Genomic DNA, 25,938 nt, shown 5'->3' with positions numbered 1-25,938 from the left:
AAACATTTGGTGCCACCTACGTAGTACAGTTAGCAGTTCTTTTTTCCAGACTGCAAAAGAAATATAAAACTCTCTTTTTTCTCCTGTGTGTTGGGCTACCCTATCCTTGCTACCCTGGCCCGATACAAACAAACCCTGCTGCCTTGAAGTAGGCAAAATCTGAGCTTTCAGCCACTGCAGCGTAGCATCCTAATCTGTGACTGATTTTGTCAGACAATTTTTTTCTTTTCTTTTTGGAAATGTACAAGTGATATCTTTTTCCTGAAATGCTCAGAGTATCACAGAAAATGGTTGGGTTTTTTTTCTTCTGCCCTCCTTCCAAACAAAGATAGACTTAGTGCTTAAAATTTCAAGGATCTTAAGTCTTCTATCCATTTTCAGAAGACAGCAGTAGCAACAGTATTACATGGCACACCTTGTAATTCCCCAAACTTGCCTAAATTCTGTTCTCTCAAAATTGAACTGTGGCTCAGATCAATCTCTCAATCTTCAGATGATTTTTGATTATTTAATCTCTATCAGATTCTCCTTTGAATTTTAACTCAAATTTCAGATAGTATGATAAAGATACACAGTTACTTTATTTGATTATGCATTCTCTCTTTGATCAAAACCCTACCTTTTAAGAAAAGTAATTGAAACAATATACTTTTCTACCACTGTAAACAGACATGATTCTTTTAACAGCATCACATCAATTTATTCCATACCTTCATTAATATTGCAAGTGCAAAGGAGGACTGAACTGTGCAACATTGATATTGTAGAAATACAGATGAGGCCAAAATTTGCCAGGGTCTATCTTTGTTCTTGAACAACTTTCATGAACTAGAAGAAACCAGGATATTTCTCAGTGAACAGAAGTCTACCTGAACATCTGACAAGCCTTAAGTTTACCTTTCCTCCTGCCAATTCTTTTACTTACAAACTGAGCAGATTTCATCTGGAAAGCTACTGAAACACAGAATTGTTAGCCTCTTTTCAGGAAAAATATATTTTGATTCATGCAAACTTGCTTCAAACTGCTATGCACAAAGCCTGCTTATAAGCTTTGAAACACAAATTATAATGTCTGAATTATAATGTATGAATTATAGAGTATGAATTCTAGTATTCAGTCAGACGAAGTTTTTCTAAGACTCTCATACCAGATGTATAAAGAGCTATATATAAGGAAACCCCCACAAGTTGTGACTTGCAATACCAAAAAAGAAGCACCGTAGTGCTGCTTTATTACTCATGCAGTAAAATCTAGTGGCATGCAGGATGCCTCCAAGTTGTCTGTATTGTTCCCAACGAAACCCCAACCACATCCAGGAGAGACAGCAGTAGTGACTCGTCATCTCACCTAGGAACTGTGATGAACAGCCACATTCCCTTGAGAAGTGATGAATTTGAGCATGAGCTGCTAAGTTTCTGGGCAGTGGCCAGCAGCTCAAGAGAAGTGACCTCACACGATGCTGGAATTCACTGGCACTGCACCAGACTGCTCCTTTGCTTTGCAAATGCCACCACCAGCCCTCCCCTAAATATGACAACTGTGTTTGAAGGCCCATCCCAGGGAAGATACAGGGTGCATCTCATTTCATTTACAGTATATGAAATGTAAACACCTCTATCCAAGTCAGTCTGAAGCTTCTTCATAGCGGAGATATTTTCTTTGAGGGTGTGATTCATCTCAAACTAGAGACACCTAGCTCCTTTCCAATGACCATAGAGACCAACTACCTTAGATGGAGACATCTACATTTAGCAGTTTAATTCCAGTTCACGAAGCCAGACCGGCTGCTCCAGACCCTAAAAGCCTATCAAGACTTCTGCAGTTAACATGAGCTGCGAGGCAGGGACGGTAGGTCTTCTGCCTGTCTACAGCATCTCACAGAAGGATGCTATTTGCCAGCAGCCTCATCTGACGGTCTTCCAGCTCTGTTCTCAGAGCCCTCACAGCGGGCTGTCAGAAAGATGAGATGGCACAACTGCATGAACTGGTAGTTTTGTCAGAGAGAATTGGGAGGCAAAGGGGAGTGGGGCAGGGGGAATAGATTAATTGCTTCATGCGCTATTCTTCTTTTTTTAATCTTATAAACCTGGCAGGAGGAGAGCAGCTTTCACAGATGAGGTGAAATTAATGAATCGCTGTCTTGCAAAATAGCAGAACCATCAACTGAGACAGGAAGTTACAATACATGACGGTGCTGCTGCAGGGGGGGAAAAATGACTTGTTCTTACCACTTCCCTTGTTCCTTTCAGCAAAATTGCTGCTTGCTTTGTGCCACTACAAGCACAAAGAAATGTTCGGCTTCAACAGGGGCACAGGATGGCTGTATTCTTCCAGAAGAAGGAGATTCACTAAAAATAAATCGAGCAGTTCTAATCTTACATTTGAGCTTGTAATATCTAGAGTGATGATACATACCACCTAGATCTAAGCAGTCAATTATCACACTACAGTGACTTCTCCACCTGCTTCTGTAACCCAGATAAAAGCCCTGCAAGTATTATATAACACTCCTCACAAAAGTGCCCCCACGCGCCAATCCAAGAAAGTCCATAGGGAGCTTTTTACTAATTTGATTGGTTAAAATCATGCCCCTCCACAGAAGGTGAACTGGCCAGGAAAAAAAAAATAATCCTCCATTACACAGATTTAAACATCTTAAAAGTGCCTAAAAACTGAGACCACAGAAATGAAGAGGAGAGAAATAATCCTCCACTGGTCAGTCATGAGCGCTTTTTGATGCAAAAACTGTAGGTAACCAGGCAGCCATTGCCTACACAAGAGATAAGAATATGTACAAGGATCACATGAACAGGCATGAAAGAGCAATATATTTCAAAGCCATATGAAGCTGCACACTTGGGGGGAAGCTTTAACCAATCAAAGACACATGAATAGATCTACAACTGAAGGAAGCCCTGTTTTGAGGAGAAACTTCATCTCACTTTTCAGAAACTGCTTCCCACATCTTTTAACTATCAGTTGTTTAGGAGACAGAGCGAGTTTTGCCTGGTTGGGAAGCATCCATCTGATGCCCTGCCAGCCAGCAGGACGAGTTGATTGGCCAAACAGGAGGCCAAACAAAATAGGAAACCTCAGTTTTGATCTCTCTCTTCTGTCCAGATGCTGTTTTTCATAAAACTTGTAGGAACCGACTACCTTTAAGACTTCTGTTACTCTGTCTAATTTGGATGAAATTAACCAGTGAGACAAATTTCTTAAAGGGGGTGGATTACGATTAAGATTCCAGTCACATATATCACATTTCCTACTGGCTGACAGGGGGGAGAAAAAAAATCCAATAAATGCCAAATAATGCCTTGCTTTAGCTTTCTTTGAAAAGGACATTGACAAAACTGTGTGTTCTTTGTTGCCCCTGTATACCCAGAATTATACACTAGTTAAGCTGTAATAGTCCAATTTTGGATGAAAGCCATGATTTAATGCACCGTCAAGCACGGACACTGGACTTCACTTACAGCCCGAGTTGCTGCAACCATCAACATCGCTTTTGAAAACAGCTGATGATCAGTTGGCCAAGTATCCAGAGATATTTCTGAACTGAGTTCAGTGATCCTTCTGTGTGCTGACAGATGGCTTCTAATAGATGAAAATGAATGGTTAAATTATCACAGATTAAAACAGAGCCATCTACCTGAAACATACCTTGAACTTGCATTTCCGCTGTTTGCAGTTACAAGCTTCATTTCTGAAGCAGTTCTGCTAATGTGTTTTAAATCTTGCCTGAGTACTAAGTGCTATAAAATCAGTTTCATTGATGCAAATACTTTGCTAAATGCAGTAAGTGGATTACAATAAAGGAAAGGCACATCCAATTTGGAACGTCTTTTCACTAGAAGCTCCAATTCCAAGTCTTTTTAAGTCTGTTTTCCCCTGGTGAAGCCATAGAAAAAAGCTAAATGGCAATCATCTTGCACTCATCTTTAACTCCATGATATCTGAATTCTGGCTTTTGCCTGTTTTACAGACTTAGAAATCAGAAAGAATCTCACCAGCTCTGGGATTAAATGAGTCCGTTCTTACAGGGAAGGTCAGCTGAGGTGCTTTCACTAGTCATCTCCAAACACCTGTCCCAGGAACAAGAGGCAACGTCCCCTCTATGTCCTCACAGCTTGCTCTCTTGTAGGTCCAGCAAAATAAATCAAGTTTATTGATGATCATCAACATCTACTGCAGAACTAGGACTCTGGTAGGGTAAAGCAAAAGCAGACGCAAATGCTAAGCTTGTTGCTGGGCCACAGGATTTCTTTTTGCAACTCTCCTAATTCCATTCTCGGTGGCTGCGACAGCTATGTGTTAATTGATTCACGACGCAGGAGCACTTCATGGTTGGAGACCCATTTTGCCCTCATGTAACCGTCTACTGGCGTGCTTCTTCCTAAGACGCTCATGCCACCAAAGTCCAGCCATCACACAGTTAGGCATCTATTTTATGTTGGTTATCTAGACTTCCCACAGTCCACAGAAGGGCACTCACCCTACCCTAACACAGGCATCTAAGGCAGAAGAGAGCTGCCAGTATCTGCAAGTACCTCTGCCTGTTGATTACTTATAGCAGGAGGAAACTATAGTAGGAGTACTAACAGAGAAATTTAACTTTTAGATAGTTTAAGTGTGATGAACCTCAATCTGCTATATCCATAGGTGACTATACATCATTAAAATCTGTTGCTTATCTCCTGGCCCAAATAATAGGAACACAATCACAGGAAAGTGATATTTGTTTTCTTTCTGGACATATCTCTGTAACAAAAACTGCCTTATACCTTACTCCCTCTAGCACCTCATTAGAAAGGATAAAATACTGATGCAGAAGTAAACTTTCGCCTTTTGCTTTCAACAGTGCTGCCAACTTACTGACAACTCTATGTAAAACGTCTTGCGATTACTTAAAACATGCTCAGACCGCCACTTTCACCAACGTTCACTACTGCAAAGTAACCTAACTAGTATCTAACAGGAGGTATGGAAGAGTTCAATAGACATTTTCTCACCTTCCACCCTCAACACCTCATTTCTGGGTCACGCCACTCCTTCACTGGCAACCTAACCTGAGCCAAATCCCTTTGGCTAGGGTCCCAGCACCAATTCAGTGTTCACCACCACAACTATACACTTTGATTCCAGGGTGTATAAAACACCAGGAATTTCCTGGGTCAGACTTAAGTAGCCAGGACCTAAGCACTCCATGTTTCCTCCAAACATGTACTCTGCATTTCTATTAGTCAACTGCTGCTTTCAAAGGACATGCAGAGGCTTATCATCTGAGCTATTCCAGACCGTAAGAGGAGCTGGCAGGATTCCCCTGAACACTTCCCCCAGCCAGCCAGAAAGAATTTGCCAGTGTAATGAGGGAACATAAACCTGGCCTTTCTGGACAAATATTCACATGGCACTGAAAGCACAGTTTCTGAAACTCACATTTCCAAAGCTCCCAGAATTTCACAGGCACGTCACAACATCTTGTCAGGGCTCTGAAATAGTCCTTAGCATAATCCAAACAGCTTTGGCCATCAAGGTCATCACATATTTACAACTCCAGCTTCCAACTCATTGCACACTATTTTGCCATGACCATTAAACAACTGATATTTGGCAGCACTCACTGCAAACACAGAGTTTCACAACACAACACAATGTTTAGTGGTTTGGGTTGGGGGGCTTAGGGGTGGGGAGGTTGCCTAAACAGGCATAGAAGAAGCAGCAGAAGTAGAAACCAGGCAGCTGCTGGGCAGTGAAAAAGAAGAGGTGAGGAGGAGACAGCAACCACATTCGAGTCAATCCTAATCTAACATAGCTGCACTATGCTCTGTACTGCTAGGGGTAAGTCAGGAATGCACAAACCCCATTACCCAGAGCAATCAAACAGCTTCCCTAGGGATAAACGTGATTTATGTACTAAGCTCTTTTAGGCCTGGAGTCCTAGCAAAAAAAGCAACGTATTCAACTTCACCCCTCTGTCTAATCTGGTGGCCTTTAACAAGTTAACATTAAATGCGAGAGAAGAATTCCTAAAAGCCTGTCAAACACAAAACTGCAACGATTACTACATGCTATGACTCCTACCTAACTTTGCCAAGATGTTTATTTTCCATCTACCTCTCCTGCCTCTGCCATCTGCTGGACCTGCCCCCAGCTATACAATCACACCTCCTCTGCACTGGCACGCATGCCGAGCAGGCGGTTTTGGGAAACCCTAGGGTTCCAGTGCTGCAAAACAGCCTCCCTACAGCTACAGGAAATGTTCCTGTCAGAATTCAAGTCTGGGGTTTTACTTTCCCTCCTCTTTCTGCTCCACTGGTTGAGCAGAATCCATCTTTCTTAGACTTCTTTATTCCCCAAAACCCAGTAACAGGATTCATTAGAGTTAAGGTAGTAAATAGGTGAACTGTTGCTGTTTAGATAGCTGTGTGGCATGCTACAGCAATGCAAAACATGCTACCTTGTAATGCCTGCAAGAATTATATATAGTGCAACATTATGAAATTCTAAATAAAAGTGAAACCTGAAGCGTTTGACATATACAGCCACACATATCACAGGAAACTATTTTTGCTTGAAGGACTGTTGAAATCCTACATTTAATTAGCTGCCACGCTCTAGTTTTCAAAGACTACCCATAATCCAAAGAAATCTAAATAATAAAAAATACTGGAACTAGGTTCTGAAAAGAGCTGAAAGGGGAATTTATAAACCAGCAGTTAGGAGCAAGACATAAAACTCACAGCCATGCAAAGTCTCTCAGGCTAGCATGTCCAAGTGATCCCACTGAACAGGAAAGGGAAGAGAAGCTGTACCACTCCTAAAGAATTGTGCAAACTCTGCACAGCTGGAGCTCCAACAACCAGGGCCCTTCTCCATAGCAAACAGGCAGCAAGCTGAAGAGTAGTGCATCTGCTCAGACCTTTTGCCTTCATCTCACACTAGGTAATCACCATGGGTAACAAACTATTTCAAGACAGCAGAGACATCCTTTAACCACTGTCAGCTAGCACTCTTCTGCCCAAGGGAGGAATCATCTTCTTGTTTCTCATCACCTTCTGCCTCTCATACTCTATTGCTTCACCTCCAGCTGTAGGTGCTCTTGGGCAACACCCCATCTCTCCTACAAACAGATCAGTAACCTGAGTTTACTTTTACCCAGGCATCCATGCTGTCAGTTCCAGAAGAGTGAGGCATAGTGCTGGTAACAGAAGACTCCTTTAAACAATTCAAGGGTCTCTCGATCACAAACTCTGGGTCCACTAGCAGACTTCCATCTCCCTGGCATCTACAGGAAGGGCAATACAGAGTAATGCAAGCAACCTGGGAGATTTCTGGACTGTGTTGGGGATAATTTTTGATACAGGTATTGATGGGTCAACTTACAGCTGGATCTACTATTCACTAACAAGGAAGCACTGGTTGGGGATGTGATAATCAATAGGAACCCTGGCCCATGAAACAGTGGCATTCAAGACCCTGAGGGGAGTGAGGAAGAAGAGTAGCAGATTCTGTAATTAATATTGATTGATCATGAACTCATCAGTCCGGACTGGAAGTAGCTCATAATCATTTATGAGTATTGTGGAAACTACATGTCAAAAACAAGGGTCTCATAGCAGAGCCATGGAGCGGAGGCAGTCCCTGGCCCAAGGAGACAGTCACCCAGGACACTCTCTCTTTCTGACCCCTTCCTCCCCAGCTTGCTGGGGCAGCACTGGACTGATTTCACGATGAACCGACAATAGACTCCAATATGGTTGCTGGGTTTGTGGTTTTTCTTCCTGCTACTGAGTGAACATGAGAAATGTGTCCTGTCAGGCAGATAAATGTTAGTCTCCGTGACCAGCATGAGAAGACCTTCATGTTCACACCCACAGGATGTGCACTGCACCAAAGTTAACCCAACATTTGCTTTCTAGAAACACTTTTGAGTGAGCTTTTCATTACATTCAGAGCTCCCAGGCCTGAAACTAGCTGGTGAAAATTCACACAGCGTTTGAGAGCATCCAGCAACTGGGTAGTCCAATTCCCAGCTTTTTAGATCTCAAACTCATCTTGAAAAATCACCTTGCAGCTCAAGAATGCATGACAAGTTATAGAGCTATATTTAATCAAGGGAATGTCCTTCAGTTGGTCTATGCTACTCATCTCAAGAAATTCAAGCAGTTAATAATTTAGAAAGAAGAATCATATTCCAGAAGTAATAACTGAACAATTCTAAAGAGCAATAATTCAGTTTCCACAGTAATTAAATTGTTTACTACAGGACTGAAGATGAGCTATTTAGTTTTCAACAGCATGATGACATTTTGTTTTCTGGTACAATATTACAGTCTAAAAATAAACCAGATAAATAAGCAATTTAGTACAAAAAAGTATACTAGCCAGAGAGGAAATATATTTTTTAAAGTGATTAAGCAGCAATCTAAGAATGAGACTGAGACATATATATTTAAGAACTAACCATTCTGAGAACACCTGCATTTCCTAAATTAAGCATAATTAAGGTTAAGAAGGGATTGATTGTTTATGTATGCATCAAGAATATGAAAGGTGGTTATAATTAACAACAGTAATTTTGAATGAAGTATTAAACCAAGTTACTGAAGGGTAAGACTCCTAACTATAAGAATCTGAGACATTGATTTATTTGGGAGATTATACTACATATCCCTATCTATTGCATGACTTTGCAACGTTTGGTGCCAGCCCTTGACAAAGATAGGAAACCAAACTAAATGGACCTGATCTAGTAATCTGTCCTACTAAAGACATTTCTGTGTTCTTATGCACTGTAATAGAAGTCCGTTACCAATTGATTTATGCTGCACACTTCTCACAAATCTGCCCTGCAGATCCCCAAAGGGTGTATTTTCACAGCCATAGGAAAGCAGGTATATTTGGGGCAGAAGCTAGATGATGAAAATGTTGCAAAACAAGAAAGAGGGGAAGAGAGAGAACACCTGAGACAGAATTTCACCGCTTTCCACTCTGCCTCCTGCCCAGTGAGATCAGTCTGGAGAAGGTGCTGGCATTTGACAACCAGAAGCATAGAAGCTCCATGTCTGCCCCCACAAAACCGTCATCTTCTCAGAGCTGTTCCACAGTTTGGAACCAAAACTAGCCAAGTGCAGGTGGCCAAGGAATTCTGGAGTAGCTGAATATCCCCAGCACAGCGCAGTTTTGAGTCCCTGTTTCAAAATACACATTACCTATGCATCAATTTAATGCCAACCATGTGTACGACCCTACTAGAACACCAAGTGAGAAGTCATCTCAGCAGAAATGCTATGGGTAGCACCCAGAGAGAACAAAGAGTGCCTTTGTTTTAAAGTCTCACCCCAAAACCATAGTAACCAACCCCAGTTTTAGATACGAGAAGTCAAAGAATTGTCCATTGCAATTCATCATCCCCAAGCACGAGCTGCCAGTGTCCCAGAGGACAGTCTAAACCTCAGCAAACATAAAGTTCACTAGATGCCAAGTCTGTGGACTGTCTAGTTGGCAACATGCAATCACAGAATGAAAAAAAACAGAGCAACAAATGTTGTTTTCCTGTCTTATTGCTAACCATATGGACATTTTTCCTGCCACAGCTCTTAAGTAGGACAGGTACCAGAGATAGCTGCAGTGAGTGGGCTGTACTCCACATATTTCATCACTCTACTTCCAAATCTCACCACTTTAACAGTCATCTCTAGAGCAAAATGATTCCCATTCCTCCCATCTTGTGGCAGGAAAATGCCCTCTCCTATTACAGTTTCATAGTCTCTCATACCTCACATAGGCCATTGAAACTGGACCCTCAATTTACTCAGGCGATCTGCTTCCATCTGATACTTGACCTTCTTAACTGAGATTATAATTTAACCTGTGTTGTTTTAATTAATTGTTACCTCCTTGGGTTATCTTGCCTAACTGAGCTGTTTGTAAATTGTCCACTTCACTGAATGTTTCATTCTTAATTAATTGCCCTTCTGATTTATCCACATATTTGTTCTCAAATTTCCTAACTACAGTCTGTCTTTCTCTGATATATTGCTTCACATAGATGTTTCTTTACTTTATTCTCTGCTTTTAATGTTTCTTCTTCTTCAGCGCCCCTATTACAAAATACTTGCCTCTATTGTGTTAAACCCTACCAACCTTCCACCTCCCTTCCAACCTCCCAAGGCACCTCCATCTCACCACCTTACCATCACCCCCTCCCAGCCTGCCTGCCAAGCACATATATTTTCTTTCCTTCTGAAGCGCCCCACTCCCCAATTCCTTCCTCTCACCTGACAAGAGAGTTCTGACAAGTTTCCCAGTAGAAAACTCAGTTTTTAAGTAAGAATAAGAATATATGAAGGAAGACATCCTGTCCCTGAGAACGGCCAGCAACCAGGACAAGACTACCACGGGGAGGGGAGAAGGAATATCATATGTGGTTCGTTGCAGGCACGAAAGAGCACACTCTTGTCCTTGAGAATACGTGAATTTATCTGCTCCCAGCTTGACGGCTTGCTATGGTTTATGGCTTGGTCCAAGCTGTGCTCCCAGCAGGGGAGGCATGCTGGGAAGAGGACAGAGGTCTGGCCGCTGCAGGAAGCTGCCTGCCCTTCATCACAAAGAGGAGGCTGTTCCTCGCTGAGCAGGGGCTGGGCTGGCCTGGCCCAGAAAGGCTGAAGCAGCCAGAGAGGCAGGGCTCTGGCAGCCGGCAATCAAGTCTGAGGGCACCTGGGAGAAAAGGATGTATTTTAAATAGGCATAGCAAACAAAGCTTACGTGAGGGCACTGGCTGATATACCTGTCCTGTCCACCTCGCAGACTTCTGAATTTGTTGGTTAACTTCAGCAACATTTGAACAGGGAAGACGGGAAGTATCAAATATGATGAAGATCCTACAAGTTTTGTGAAAACCTGGGTAGAAGGGAGACCCAAACTTATGAGCCCCACGCCAGCAGAGCTGCGCACCCTGCCTGAGCGCAGCCGGCTGCTCGGTCAGCACCCGCTGCCTCTCACTCCACACGGTCATCTCACAGGGGACAAAGGGAGTTGAGGGAACCAGGACACAAACGGAGCCTAATTAGCACTGCTATTTATAGAACAACTTGCTCTTTGAAGCGGGAAGGGATGCCGGTGACAACAGAGGTAGTTTTAGAGTTGATCCAAAGCATTAAGGTAATCCGCTTCAAAAACACGGGGGCACAAGTTATTCTTGAGCCTGCGCCTGCAATGTCACCTGTGAGTAAGCTCTCAAGGGACAGCATCCGCAGCTGCCAGCCGGCCTCCGAGCACGGAGGGATGCCAGGGCCTGATGAGGGAAAGGAAGAAACCCTAAGGGTACCTCCCCACGAGCACACTTGTAACATTTCTTTCCCTTTCTAATACTGGGAGTGTCCAGATATTACTGCTTAAGACAGCAATGGATTCCTCCAGCAAAGAGCTACTAAAACAGCAACAGAGACCTGTGTTCAGAGGATGCTCTGGTAAGCACAGAGGACATCACAGCAATGCTGGCTGTAGAGATTAACTTTGAGTAGAGCCTTCATGAACTGCTTCAGTTTAAAATAAATGGATGAGTGGGCCAGCGCAGGTCTGCTATCAAGACACTCAATGTCATACAAACACTGATAAACAAAGTAAGAAATGTTAGTATTCTTTTGAGAGGAGGCGTACCAGCTTCCTCAGGGGAAGGACAAGCCCAGAGTACCCAAAGTACTTTTCACTGTGAATCAACCTTCTTAAGTTTTATGGTGGTTTACAGTATCAATATTTAAAAGATGCTACTAAAAAGAACAAGCAAAAATCCTAAACAAACCTTCAAGCAATTAATGCAAGAAATCTGCTAAGTATGAGGATAAAAGCAAAAAATCATTAAATAAATTATTCAACCTACTTAGTCCTTCAACTAGGCATCTTAAGATAGGAATACTGCCTGAAAGTTGGTTTAAAAATACTTTTAAATTATGTTCGTGTGCTTGATGCCTGGTCCAGAGCCAGTGTGTTTTGGGAGATTCTCCTCCCTGATACATTCAGCCCATTTAGTTTAGACCCAAAAAGGTGATAATGAAATTACAAAGCCTAGCTATTTATTCATTAAACTTGTTGAAAGCTAACCTGTTCTTAGTGGTTACCAAACTGTTTAAGAAATACCTGTAGACCGGAGACATCTCATGAGTAGAAACAACTTACTTCTCAGGACTTTCAGGAGTTCTTTTTGATTTCTCTAAGGCAAAATCAGTTGTTGATCTTAAATGGAAACGAGTAAGAGTCTCACAGGTGTTTTGGGTTTGTGTGGCGGGGTTTTGGTAGCAGGGGAGGGGCTGCAGGGCTGGCTCCTGTGAGAAGCTTCTAGAAGCTTCCCTGGCTCCAAGTCAGACCCGTCTCTGGCCCAGGCTGAGCCCATCAGCAATGGCAGTAGCGCCTCTGGGAGAACAGATTTCAGAAGGGGAACCTGCAGTGAGTAGGGGGATTGGGATGTGAGAGGAACCCCTGTGCAGATCCCGAGGTCAGTGAAGAAGGAGAAGGAGGGGATGGCCCTGCAGCCCGGGGAGGAGCCCATGCCAGGGCAGGGGGATGCCCCCCAAGATGGCCGGGGCTCTGTGGGAAAGCCCGCGCTGGAGCAGGCCGTGACCGAAGGACCACGGCCCGTGGAAAGGACCCCTGCCAGAGCAGTTTGTGGAGAACTGTCTCCTGTGGGAGGGACCCCACACTGGAGCAGGGGAGGAGTGAGGAGGAAGGAGCGGCAGAGACAATGCGTGATGAACTGACCTCAACCCCCATTCCCCGTCCCCCTGCGCCGCTGGGGGGGAGGAGGCAGAGAAACTGGGAGTAAAGTTAAGCCTGGGAAGGAGGGAGGGGCAAGGGGAAGGTGTTTTAAGATTTGGTTTTACTTCTCGTTATCCTTGTTTTGATTTGATTGGTAGTCAATTAAATTGATTTTGGTTTTCCCCAAGTTGAGTCTGTCTTTTGCCTGTGACCATAACTGGTGAGTGACCCCTCCCTGTCCTGGTCCCGACCCATATTTTCTCCTCCTCATCCCACCAGGGGTGGCGCGAGCGAGTGGCTTCATGGTGCTTTGTTGCCAGCTGGGCTTACACCACAACAACAGGACAGACTGAACAGCCACACAGGACACCACCTGAAACCAAATGATTAAGTCAAATCTGGGAAAGAACTTAAACTCTACGGTCCTGAGCAAGCTCATATTCATCTAGGCTGACCTGTGATTTCAAGTGAAAGCACACTACACACATGTTCCTGGTTATGGTACAAAGAAGAGAGGCTGCACCCCACTGGAAACCCCACCAGCCCATTTGCCTCATGCCAGCAGAGGTAACTTTGCTTTTCTCCATGATGTAGAGCTGCTGTTCCACAGCAGAAGAGAAAGCAGAATTTGTACTAAACTTATAAAACCAACTGACAGTATAACTACTCAGGCCAGCGAATACATTTTTCCACAGATTAGGTGGGGAAGAACAACAACTTGAACCCTCTTAGCACAAGACTTTCACTAGCAATGGCCTGTTTGACAAGTGAAGCACAAAACAGATTTTTTAAAACAAAATGAGAAAAAGCACTATGTTCACTCATCAAAGACCCAAGGCAAAAATAAACATGTTATCACATGCTGGACCCATTAGCATTTACTGAACTACACGAGATAAGTGTTTTCACTTGTTCTGTTGTCTAAACAGAACTATCAAAACACATGATTTCTCTAATGATAGGTTTACTTTTTGTTGTTGTTACCATTTTTGGATCAGCTAGCTCAAGTTCCACACTCTGCTGTTCCCTTCTGGATATGCTTAAACATTTAAAGGCAATGACTGGAGTGGGTTAGAAAGAATAAATATCTCGTACATTTTTACTGCTTCATTCAAGTGGGCATACTAAACCCTGGAGATTTTCAGCGTTTGTCCATAAGGCTCAGCAAGTGTGTTTGTGCTAGATGCTTGCTGGGTGCCAAGACAAAATGTTCAATTAATAATATGACCTATAAAGGAATGCCCAGATTGGCTTTGTTTCTCCTATTCCCTCCACTGTTGCAGTTTCCTTAGTTAAAAAAATGCATCTAATTATAGGCTGATACGTAATTCTCACTATAGCAATTCCTAACATTTAAAAGTCATGAGTCAGGCCCCCAAAATTATGATTAAGGCACAAAAATTAGGCATCTGAAAAACAACAGCCCACAATGGATTTTTATCTGCCTTTTGGGGCACAAGCTGCCATTCATGTTTTCAAGCCCTTCACTTTAGCCATGAGGACTAAAAAATTCCTTCTTCATTTTTATTCCATGAAATCAAGACCATCACACATTCACTTGATTGCAGGAGCTGGCACAACTATTACAAGGGTGGGCAATAGCAGACATTGTAGCATTCCCCAGGTCCTATTGACCGCCCCTAACCACAAGCATACATAGTTCAGCATCTCTTCCTGCTTTGCTCTGCGAGAGGAGTAACCACCACCAAGCCAGGCGAAATTTTGCAGGTGGACATCCCCTGGACTGCTGAGCCTCAGAACTCCAGAGCCTGAAAACAGCTGGGGTCATGGCCCTTGGCAAAAGGTTTCCTAATACTCCTGAATTAAGACCCTCACAGTGACAAATTTTAAACTCCTCTCCACGTAACCAAAGAATAGTTGTGGATGAAACATAAACTTTCTGAGAACTTACAGGTGAGCCATCTGGTTTACAGATAGCTCTTCAGAAGTGTGGGACAGACATACGTAGACAGACTTAAGTTTCTCATCCCAACAGTATTTCTTAATTAATATCATAAAAATTACAGAGGTCTAGTAAAAAGCAAATAAAAATTAAATCCAGCATGTATTTCTTTCAAAGGTATTTTTCACTCAACCTAGGTTGTAATCAACTGCTCTAGCACGGCCCATGATCTTTCTGTGCACCTCACGATCCTTCTGCAGTTTTTTTTTCCTCCTTCCCAGAAGAGTATTTTCCCCCTCTTTTTCCTGCCCAAGACATGACTTACTTTTATTGAAGATTCTCCCTACTTGTTCACCTCCCTTTTAAAACTTTCTTTGTTCTGACTTTTCTGGAAATCTTGTTGCTCTGCAGAAACATCTGGATCACACAGAAACATACAGCCTTCCACTGATGCAAGCTCTTTAGCTCTGTATTTCCCCACACAGGCTTATTCAAGCATTAGCATGAACTCCAGGCACCTTGATAGTTGACTCACGTACTCCAGAAATGGCTATCCTCATCGTACCCATCAAACACACATACGCATACTAACCTAGACTCCGCACTTGCAGCAAACATTGGAAAAAAAATTTGGAAAGTCTTAACCCATGTCAGGCAGTAGTGTGCATCACAAAGAAACCTACATAATATAATGCAGAAGCATCCTCTGTGCTTGAGAACTGCACCACCTCACTCATCTCACTGCATTGCTCCTACCCATTCCTGCGCTTAAAGGCTGTGAGAAGAAACAAGCCAACACTTTCCCGCTTCACAGCCCTTTGTGTCTGCTCCTTGTTCACTTGTTTTCAGGGTTAACAATTGCACAAGTTGCTCTGTCACTATTTGCCCTCCTAGAGCAGCAATCTGAGGGAGGCCAGGAAAGGCAAAGAGCACATGGTTGTGCAAGCACTGCTACAATCTATCTTCAAGCAAGCTGTAGCAAGAGATTTCTCCCCATCATTCCCATTCTCATCTGATCCAACAGCGCTCCTCCACTATTGCCTCATGAATATTGCATTTCCTTTCTATCCAGTATTATGGCCATACCCTATATGGATTTATTCCCATGCCTTTTACATTGCCATTAAGTAGTAAATGGCACAATGCAGGAGACGGCAAACAGTCTGAACCTTGCTCAGACAAATAAGAACCTAATGTTGCCTGAGTGGATGGACAGTAAAATCACCCATAAACAAGTGAAGGTAATCTAAAGATTACAACCTAGACATTACGCTTCCAGCTACTTAGGGATGTCTACTGCAGCACTCACTGCTGCAGTCCAGTGACAGAGCCCACAGATCTTACAGCTCCCACCTTCCTTGGGCTCCCACCAAGCCTTCACATGCCCTGGAGACGGAATACGCTAAGTCCATGACTCCCATGGGTCAGGTTCACCATGAGAGAACATGAAGACCAACTGAAAGGATGCTTCAAGAAGAAAGAATTACAAATACTCACGCTCAACTCCCCAACTAGCCTTATACCTCCTTCCCTTCTTTGCCTCCTGGCCTTTCTTCAGGTCCTAATTTCCTCCCGTTCCACACAAGCAGCTCTCACTGTGCTCCAAGTTGCTACTCGACAAATAGCATTTCACCCTCCGACTCCCACGACTGCAGCAGAAGTCTTGAGGAACACCTGAGGATGACACGGAGGTGCTCCCATGGGACCAGCGTGTAGGGGACCGAACGACCCCTGTGCTGTGGGGCGAGCGGGTCTGAGACACCGGGCAGTGCTGTAGGGCCCAACACACAATGCCACGTAAGGCACCACACGAGGCATTAGGGAACACTGCTGCTCGGGGGCTGCCAGCGAACGCGACGTGACAGCATGAAGCTGAGGGGTGCGCTGCTGGCCGGCAGCGTCACTCAGTAAGTGAGAGATGACAGAGACCGAACACTCCAGACAGATCTGGGGGGGGAGAAAAATGCACGTACAAGGCAGCTGAGCAGGCCGATGGCAGCAAACAGCACACAAGCTCTTATGTGTTTTTTCTCCCCGGATGGGACTTTGATAGAAGAAAAGATAAATGGAAAGAACAGAGAACAAAGAAGAACAGCTAAAAGAGAAGGACAATGGTTAAAACAAGCAGTCACTTAGCCCAAAGAATAAAAAAGTAGAGTCAAAAGTAGAGAATCTGAGTTTCAGCAGCAGCTGAAGATTCATTCTTTGGCTTCTTTATTAACCTTAGCCTCTGGTTAATCCTTTCCTGTGTTTTTCCCCACAAAGGCACGTGTCTGATTCCACATACATGCTTTTAAATACTGAGCCAGACAGAGCATACAACCTATTACAAATGGTAACATACCACCACTGAAATACTGGTAAGGACTTGTGACAAATATAAGAGTGTGAAATGTAATGAACATATTTACCCATCACTAATTAAAAGTTTATCGACATTTAGAAAAAGAAGACCCTGCAAGCATTGCTAACATTGCAACTCATTAGGGAAAATGAAGTAAAACTGTGCGTTACTATCCAGGAACAGGGATTCATTTCTCAAGTGACTACTATATATGGAATAAAGACCTATTCTATTCCCTTTTAAATAGACTAATGCTTCAGTGGAAGCCACAGAAAGAAGACAAAAACTTACACAAAAGCATTAAGCAGTTGACAGGTAGTAAGCTGTTACCTCCAGGTACCAGTAGCAAGAAGGACCAATACCCATCAAACCCTCAGCACAAGTATTTGGATCATTCTCCCAGCGAACATTCAGGCGGCCTATCACTAGTAAATAGCCCAGGTATTTCTTCATATTAAAACTGGTATTAACAGAGGGAAAACCCACTCCATTAATCAAAATTCCTAATCTGCATAGCTGGGATAAATCTCACTGCGCACATTCTTGGACTGAAAACCATTCAGAGCACGGAATGTTCCCAGCAGCTTTAAAAGCCTGGTGGTAGCCACATCTCCACTTGAAAAGAGAATCTCTAAACCAAGAAATTCAGGAGGGCATTTTCCAGGCAGATAGAATAGGAAAAGTCAAAATAATTCAATCTGTTGATTTAATACAACAACAAAAAAAACACCACTCTGCTGGCCAGAAAATATTTTACAACAATCTAATTTCACAGCCTTCACCTTTTTCCTGAATGGAGCAGTGGGAAAGAGACCTCCAGAATACTGGGTAAAGCCAGGATGTTGTTCTCCACTGTGTAATTCACCTTGTTAAAAATTCCAAATACCACTAAGGTCAAGGCAACAGGCGCAGCATCTTCATGAAGCTCAGAGCTTCCATAATAATTACTTTACAGACAAAGACTTTCCTAGGGTTAAATGACTTATCAGTGCCACCTGCCACATCCCACCCCACCCTCTGTTTATCTAATCAGTTTAGATTCCAAGACCTGGGAGAAGAATTGTCTCTGGTCTTCTGTATGTAAAAGTTGTGACAGGACAAAACCTGAATCTCCACTGAGGTTTGCAAATACTACATAATATAGGTTAACGTGCTTCAGTATGAATTTAAGTGCACGCAGTTATTTAAAATGATTTAACATTAGGAGCAATTTTCTTACATTTTGGGAACCGCATGCAGCATACAAAAAGATTAATATATATACAAAGATTTAAAACTAAGTATTTTTTGGTGCTTAGAAAACTGGAACAACAGAAGACTGCAGTCCAAACAGCCTCCTCAGTTCAGTGAGGTTCATCCTCACTGTGGGAGGATAAATACTGAAGCGGGAAAGACAATTCATTTTCCATGCATTTACCTAGTAGGAACTAGCCTCAAAAACAGGTCTTTTTATACATGTCATTGAACACACAGCAAATGGGAGCAACACTCTTGGCTGCTCTGAAGATGAAAATTACAAGTAGAGGAATAAATCACCGGTTACTATATTGTATGGATGATTCAGTGCCCATTCCATCCACTGTAAGGTAGAAAAAGGGAAAGCACAGATGTGAAAATACATACATCCAGCAGTGTCTGTGTATGCACATACCAGACTTTCGGGGCCCTAGACGGGTAACCTAAATTCCGGTAAAGTCTCTGTTCCTCCTGTTCCCCAGTGCCTGGCTCTGGGCCTTCGGATGCTCCCAGCTAACAGGAAAAGAGCCTCGGGGAGTTGGCTACACCCTCCCATAAATGCTGGCAGCACTGGAGTTTTTACAAATTCAAAGTAAAGCAGCAATCCAAAACTCTGCAAGAGCAGATACTAGAAACAGGGATCTCCACTGTCTGTTTTGTAAGGAAGGCAGAATGGAAGTCTGTAAGAAAACGCTGCTTTGGGGTAAGGAGGGAGGATACCGTGACCTGGAACTCAGGAATTTAAGTCAATTCCTATCTTGCCACCACACCCCTCGTCTGCAAAGACGCCATGAACTAACTCAGATAACTAACTCTCATTGTTTTCATGTAATTTAGCAAAAAGACACCTAAAGCCCTTGAAGATATAGATGCCAGATCTCTCTGCAGTTTGCTTTCTTCACCACAGCCTCCAAATAATAAAATGGGATAAGAACACTTTTTTTTCTCTCACCTTTAATCTGCTCTTCAAATTGTACCTCCCCACCAAAACAACTTCCCGTCTCAGCTGGAGACACCAAGAAACTACAAATTACAAATACCCAATTACTACCAATGCAGCGAATACAACCGCAAAAAAGTCATTCAAAATGTTAACAACTGAGTTAAAAACACAGCCAGGCAGTAGTGACACCTACTCAGGAGAGCAAAATAAGCTGGATTTGGCCACTGCCAACGCACAACATTTGAGCATATCTGATGGGTTTAGGGTAGGGCTTCACGAGCCACAGAGGTAGACTCATCTAATCCAGCATCTCCCAGCTCTAATCCCAAATCTATTCTTCATTTGTCTCAGTGAAAGAAGCAGGAATAATTCAGTATCTGATAAAGCTGTTTAAGCAGGGCGAAACTCTTACTTAGTCAACCTGAGCAATATGAAGTTTCATCTCAGATTTGCCTTGAAATATGCCGGTAGATCGGGCCACTCACATAATTTGCAATGCTCACATCAAAAGAGAAGGAAAAAAAAGCGATTGAAACTAAACAATCTCTCGCTGACTTGGCAATAGCATTTGTCTTACCCAGACAGAGAAGTGACCTGGAATTCCAGTTCTGCATTAATACAATCTAAAATGAAAAACAATTTGCACAAGGGGGTGTTCTTCAGCGCCTGTTGTGACTGCACTCTAGGCACAGACATTAACAGCTGGCAGAGAGCAGCTGGCAGAGAAGGTTACAGTGGGAAGACCCCCTCCGGCACGGCGCGTAGCAGCACCAGAGCATTCTTTTTGCAAGGCACACGAAAGCTAACAGTAGAAGAGGCTCCACACAGTCTGTCCACATCCACACTGCAAGGACTGGAGCGCACTACATCTGGATAGTCTGTCCAGTTCAGCCACTGACCCTGTTGTGTGATTTCAGGCCCGTAGCTTCTCCTCTCTGGAAAATGGACAAGAGGCCAAACCCAACGAAAAAGCAGTGGAGAAGCCACCTGCCAAGAAAAGCATGGCCAGTTTGGCTCTAGGGACAGAGAGGACAGCACTGGGGAGCAGAGCCAAGTTGTAGCAGATGCTCTGGACTGGAGGCAGGTCACAAAGAGCGAGGTCACAGGAGACATCTGCCACCAACTCAACCGAGCCACCCCCAGAATAAACCCAGGGTGACCTTTCAGCATCACACAAAGCTGCTGCAGCAGAAGCAAGAAAGCAATCTGAATCTCCAGGGTAGCCTTTCTGTTGCCTTGCAGAGAAGATTGTCCCAGCTCTTCCCGAAGAACCTCTAACCTCTAATTGCCATCCAGCCTTTTAGGTGGGAGCCCTGACAGTCAAAAGCCCACTGCCCCCCACAAGTGTACTCACTCCCCAGAGGAGGCCCACGCTGGGCAACAAACAAAGCAGAAGTGTCAGATAAACGTACGGCGCTTGGGATTTGTGGTTGTACGGAGCTTGTAAGGCAGATGAAAAGATCCAGTTCTGCCTTTATTCAACTGCAATCTTTTTAAATAAAATAATCCTAAAGGTATTATTGTACGTCATTTACTTTGCTAACAATAACAAACAGCAATTAACAACATTTTTGCCCAAATAATTTAAGCAGCACTAGGCCCTTAAAAAAACCCTAAGCAATCTGTAAAAACAATTAGGGCGCAATAACATTAACCACCGCAGAGGACGACAAGCCATTATATTGTAGGTAAATTAGACGCGTTAGCCATTAGTGACTCTAATGACGGTCTCATTCCTGTTCTGACCACTTTGTAGTTCAAGATCAAGCAGTATACCATCTGACTGACAGACTATTATTCAGTATTTGTAAAGAGATGAGATGTTTCCACAGCAGAGAGGTTGACTACCCTCAGTCACTAGTGTCTTGAAATTTAAAGGATGCTAATAGCGATAGCTTGCCATTGGGCTGTGCTGAGTTTCAAACGGCCAGAATTTGAAGACTTTAAAGGGAGCTACGTTCAACTGAGGAAAGGATTTGGACCAAGAGCTCTTTTAATAGCCATAATTGTATCTTCAGGCTTTTGGGGATCTGTCCTTCCATCTAAGAACCCCGGCAGCTCTTGCACAGACACCCACTGCGCTGCTGGCAGCGGGTCTCCACGCACTCATCATGCCAGGATTACTCACAGAAGTCGTGTGTGCAGAGTCAAGGCTGCGAACACGCTTTAAACACAGACTCAGGCCGGAGTCAAAGGCTTAATCCTGCTCATTTTGTTTCTCCCACAAACTGTCCTGACTCACAGCTGCAGTAAGGCAACACACACCTCAAAAGCAGCAATTTGTGGCTATTTGCACAGGTATTTATATTTGAAAACCAATTCTGCAAATCTATATTCAAACACAAAACCCTCATGTAAGCCATCCCACAAGCACCAGAACAGTCTGGGTTCTTGCGTAAGCAAGAGTTTACACGGGTCAGACCTTTACAGGAGGTTTCTGGCTGTACAGAGAGGAGGAGGAAGGAGCAGTGGAGATTGAGGAGTTACTGGCACTCAGCTGCCCAGGGTTCAACGCAAGTTACCACAGATGTTTTCGTTGACCCTGCTAAGTTACTTACTGAGGTTGTCTTGATCCAGGTACAGAAGGCAAAGGAGGAATAGCACTTGCAACCTTTGAAAACTATGTTTTGATCAATTTATTAACTACTTGAGGATGATAATCTACTTCAGCAACAGGACTCCAGTGAGTTTATAGGAGGAGAAAGATACAAAACCATCAGACGTTTTCTCTGCGTAGCAAGAACCTGGCTGTTCAAACACCTGTACAGTACCACAAATACTGTATTATACGAAATAATAATGTGAAAATTTGCACTTTCTCATATAGCTTTTTAGCACAGATAAATTGAAATTTATTCTTCAAAACTGAGTAAAACCAAAATTGTTTGGTAACCAGACTGTGTGGCAGGAGGGCTAGAGAGAATGGCAAATAATGCCATTCTTAAATAATAAAACATTAATAATACATTAAAACCCGCTTAATATTAGGCTAGTATGGAAAGCTGCATTACTCCAAAGTCCGCAGGCAGGACTTCTGTGAAGCTCTATATCTACTCCCCAGTTAAAACGGAGACTCGCATTCATAGGCAGTTTCGAGCGGAAACCGTAACTTGGAGCTTTTACAGTGCCCTTGCATAGAGAGAGCAGAACTGTAGCAAAGAGTGGGATATTGTTTCTGTTAATCACCTTACAATATACAGCAGCTTACCTGACACGGACTTCAATTTCATCATCTTCTACCAATACTAAAAGAAGCAAATTTGTGCAGCACAGTTGAGAGTTCTATGTCATAATTATTTGAATATTATGGTATACTCACTACCTATCTCCAGTGTATGTTTTCTCTTAAAAATTTTATTTTTGAAGCAGATTGATTTAAAGCTCATTGTATTTAGCACTGTGCCAACTCATCAAGAGACACAGACAAGAAACAATAGCTCCTTTTATTGCAAGAGACTCTCTTCAATAGCATCTCCGAGATAATCACTACGCTTAGGGAGCAGAAAAACATATGGGCAAGTTGACAACCCACGCAGTTTTTGTTTCTAAATCATGTGGTGGAAATGGTCTAAAAACTGGGTTTTTAAACTGAAGGTGCAGCAGCGTTATCAATCTTCAAACAACATTTGGTTTACAAACATGAAAGACAATATATCGAGCTCTTTCCTATATCATCTATCAGGGTAATTTTCAAAAAAAAAAAAATCTGGATTCATCTAGCCACAAAAAAGGGAGTCTGTGGCACAACAGGCTTAAGATGAATTAGTACCTGAGCAGACCAGCCTAGTTTCTAGTGTTAGTTCGTGTTTTAGGAAAAGGATCCTGCACCTGTACCTTACTGTTGGTTCTGTATTAAAGGAAGGACTTCTTCCAGGCCTACCCAAGGAGATGGTATTAACCCACGCCCACTTAGCACCTCTCATTGCTTATATTTCCTGCAAGCTTCAGGGGCTAAAGGAAGAAGGTGCTTTTGAAGAACTGTAAAGTTTCTGTTATCCCAACAGAGAAGATACTAAGCCATCACATGCCAACTCCAGTTCGTGACAAACGCGAGTCGAGTTGCATTCAAAAATTATTGAAGAACATCAATAAAGCTGTACACCACTTTAAAAAGGAAAAGATGTCCTTTGGAATTCGGATCTGATGCATTCCAGCATCTACTAAAGAAAGAGGGCCTTTTTGCAGGCAGTTCGATTACCCCTCACTCTAATCTTTCATTTGCTGCTTAGAGGAGAGGGAGAAAACCCAGCTTCCCTCCAGGAAAAGGAGGGAAATCGGCCTCTTCCAATTGTCTGTATTCTACCTAGAGGTGTAAGAAATTTTCAAGGGGATGCAGATCTCCACTGCACACGCTTCTAAGCCAGGGTCATTCAAAAAAATCCTCCCCGCTGCAGGGACCTAGTTCTCCACCGCTCTCGGATGTGGCACCCTGACTGCAACACTCCTCCTCTCCTGTGCAGCTGGGGAAGGTGATAAGGGCTCCAAGGATTATCGCCATTTCCCAGCCGCGCCGAAAAGAGAAGCAGAGGAGGAAAAGGTGCCTTTTCCCAGCCGCGTCCGAGAGAGGAGAAGACAAGAGGACAAGGCGCCTTTTCACGTGGTTTCCATCATAAACTGCAGAGAGCCAAGGACCAGCGCGGAGCTCCCAAAGTGTTCCCGGGAGCGAGGACGCCGACGCGAACGAACATCCCCGCAGCCCTTCCCTCGCGCCTCCCGGGGGGAGACCCCCAGGCTGAGCCTCCCCCGGCAGCAGGCCGGCACCCGCGGTCCCTCGGCGGAGCGGGGCTCCGAGCCCCCGGCTTTGTTCGGAGCCGGAGAGCGGGGCTGCCCGCGCAGCTGCGATCCGGGAAGCCAGAAGCATCCTATTGTGCGGGCAACACCGCAAGCCCCGCGACCCTCAGCCCTCCTCGGACAGCCCTCCGAGGTGGCCTTCTCTCCCCGCGCAGGGAAAGCAGCCCCCCCGTCCCCCGCGCCGAGCCCCTTTCTCCTCCCCGCAGCGGACAGAGGCGCCCAAAAAGTTTCGCCGGGCGAGCGGGGGCCCTGCCCGCCCCCTCGCCCGCCGGCAAGAAACAAAGGGTGGGCTAGGAAAAAAAAAAAAAACACAAAAGTTTGGGGCTCGGCGGGGTGGGGAAGGCGCCCGGCCGGGCTCCCGCCGCCCTCCCGCCCGCCGCTCCGCGGGGCCGCCCGCCCGTCCCCGGCCGCCCTTGGGCCGCGCACGGCGCTACCTGAACAGGGCGACCGCAGTCTGGTTCCTCCTCCACGCCTTGCCCTGCTGCAGCAGCACCCCCTGCACGATCTCCTTCTCGTCGGGCAGCCGGTACGCGGGGAAGACGTAGAGCCAGCAGAGGACGAAAACCCCCAGGGCGCTGGCCCCCACGGGCAGGCGGGTGCGCGGCCACTTCCACGCCAGCCCCGCCATCCTCCTCCTCCTCCCGCAGCGCCGCCGCGGCGCCGGGCCGCGCTCCGGCATCAGGCCCGCGCCATGCGGCGCCCGCGGGCGGGAGGTGGAGGGGGGGGAGGCGGCCGCCTCAGCCCCGCCGCCGCCGCCGCCGCCCGCACCCTAAGCCCGGCGGCCCGCCCGCCGCCCGCCGCCCGCCGCCATCGCCGCCCAGCCGGCCGGGGAGGGGGGGGGTGGAGGCGGGGGGGGAGCCGGGCCCCGCGGGCGTCGGGTCTCCTGCCGCTGCGCCGCGGCTGGCTCCTCTCTCGGCGGTGGCGGCTGCCGCCCTTCCTCACAGGCATTTGGTCCCTCGCTTTCCCCGCCAGACGATGCTCCGCCGCTCCCCGCCCTCCCTCCCTCCGCCTACCCGCCGAGCCCGCTCGCTCTCGCGGCCGCGCCGCGGACGGCCCCGGTAAATTTCCACCCCGCCCCGGCCGCGGGGGGCCCCCCCGGCCCCCCCCCCCCCCAGCCGCCGGGGGAGGAAAGGAGGGCGAACGGCGGCCGGAGAACGGGCTGCTGCGGCGGCCCCGCGCCCCGGCCTTCCCCCCCCGGCTTGACCCGCGGGCACCGACCGAACCGGAGCGGAGCGGAGCGCCGGGGGCGGGTGTCCCGCTCCGGGCTGGCCGCTGCGGGCAGCGCCGCCGGCACCCGCCGACCCTCCCGCTGCCCCGGCGGCGCCGCTCTGCAGCGCGCCCTGGCGGACATCGGCCCCCGGCCCCGGCCGCCCTCCGCCGCTCTGTGCGGGGCGTGCGGCGGCCCTTGGCGCCTGACGGGTCCCCCGACGGCCGCCCCGGGTTCGAGGCAGGAGCCCGGGAGCCGGGATCACCCTGCCCGCCCGCTCAAAGTACATCCTGTAAAGATGTTTTGGGGGTAACTTAGCAAACCGGGGGGGGGGGATGCGGCAGACCTGGAAGAGGAGCGTGCGCCGGCCAGCAGCACCGCGACCGAAGCGGCGGCTCCCTGTCGGCGCGTACCCGCTGGTGTGGCTGGGTCTTTGAAGAAAACACGCTGGGGTGATACCCTCGGGTGGGATGTGGGTAGCGGATGGGGCACGCCAGCCCGGCTGAAGCGCCCAGGGCGTGGGACAGGGAGGCCACCCACAAGCCAAGAAGCGGCAGCCTGAGCCGCGCGCGCTGGCGGCAATGCCCAGCTCGGGCTTCCCACCGGGAACCCAGCGCCTGCCCCGCAGGACGAGGCTGCCACGTGGACGGCCCGCTGCCCTCCTAAAACAGCAGAGTGTGATCAGTTCACGCCAACAGAGTGACGCCGGCAGTAGAAAGCACCTCTCCGCGGTGATCAGGTGGGCTCAAACATGGGA

The 25,938-nt window shown here is 45.9% G+C and overlaps 1 protein-coding gene across 2 annotated transcripts in view; it reads right to left on the bottom strand.

Moving 5' to 3' along the window:
- The window catches only part of ST8SIA1 (ST8 alpha-N-acetyl-neuraminide alpha-2,8-sialyltransferase 1), a 139,997-nt gene extending 115,097 nt beyond the window's left edge, over positions 1–24,900 (bottom strand). For both annotated transcript variants that reach the window (XM_075051427.1, XM_075051428.1), the window contains exon 1: positions 24,409–24,900. In XM_075051427.1, coding sequence (XP_074907528.1) covers positions 24,409–24,653 — 245 coding nt within the window. In that variant the 5' untranslated portion in view covers positions 24,654–24,900. The remainder of the gene's footprint in view (positions 1–24,408) is intronic.
- Positions 24,901–25,938: the final 1,038 nt, after the last annotated feature.

The sequence above is a fragment of the Buteo buteo genome, chromosome 19, assembly GCF_964188355.1.
Source record: "Buteo buteo chromosome 19, bButBut1.hap1.1, whole genome shotgun sequence".
Classification (NCBI taxonomy): domain Eukaryota; kingdom Metazoa; phylum Chordata; class Aves; order Accipitriformes; family Accipitridae; genus Buteo; species Buteo buteo.
This window is presented reverse-complemented; position numbering and strand designations above follow the sequence as displayed.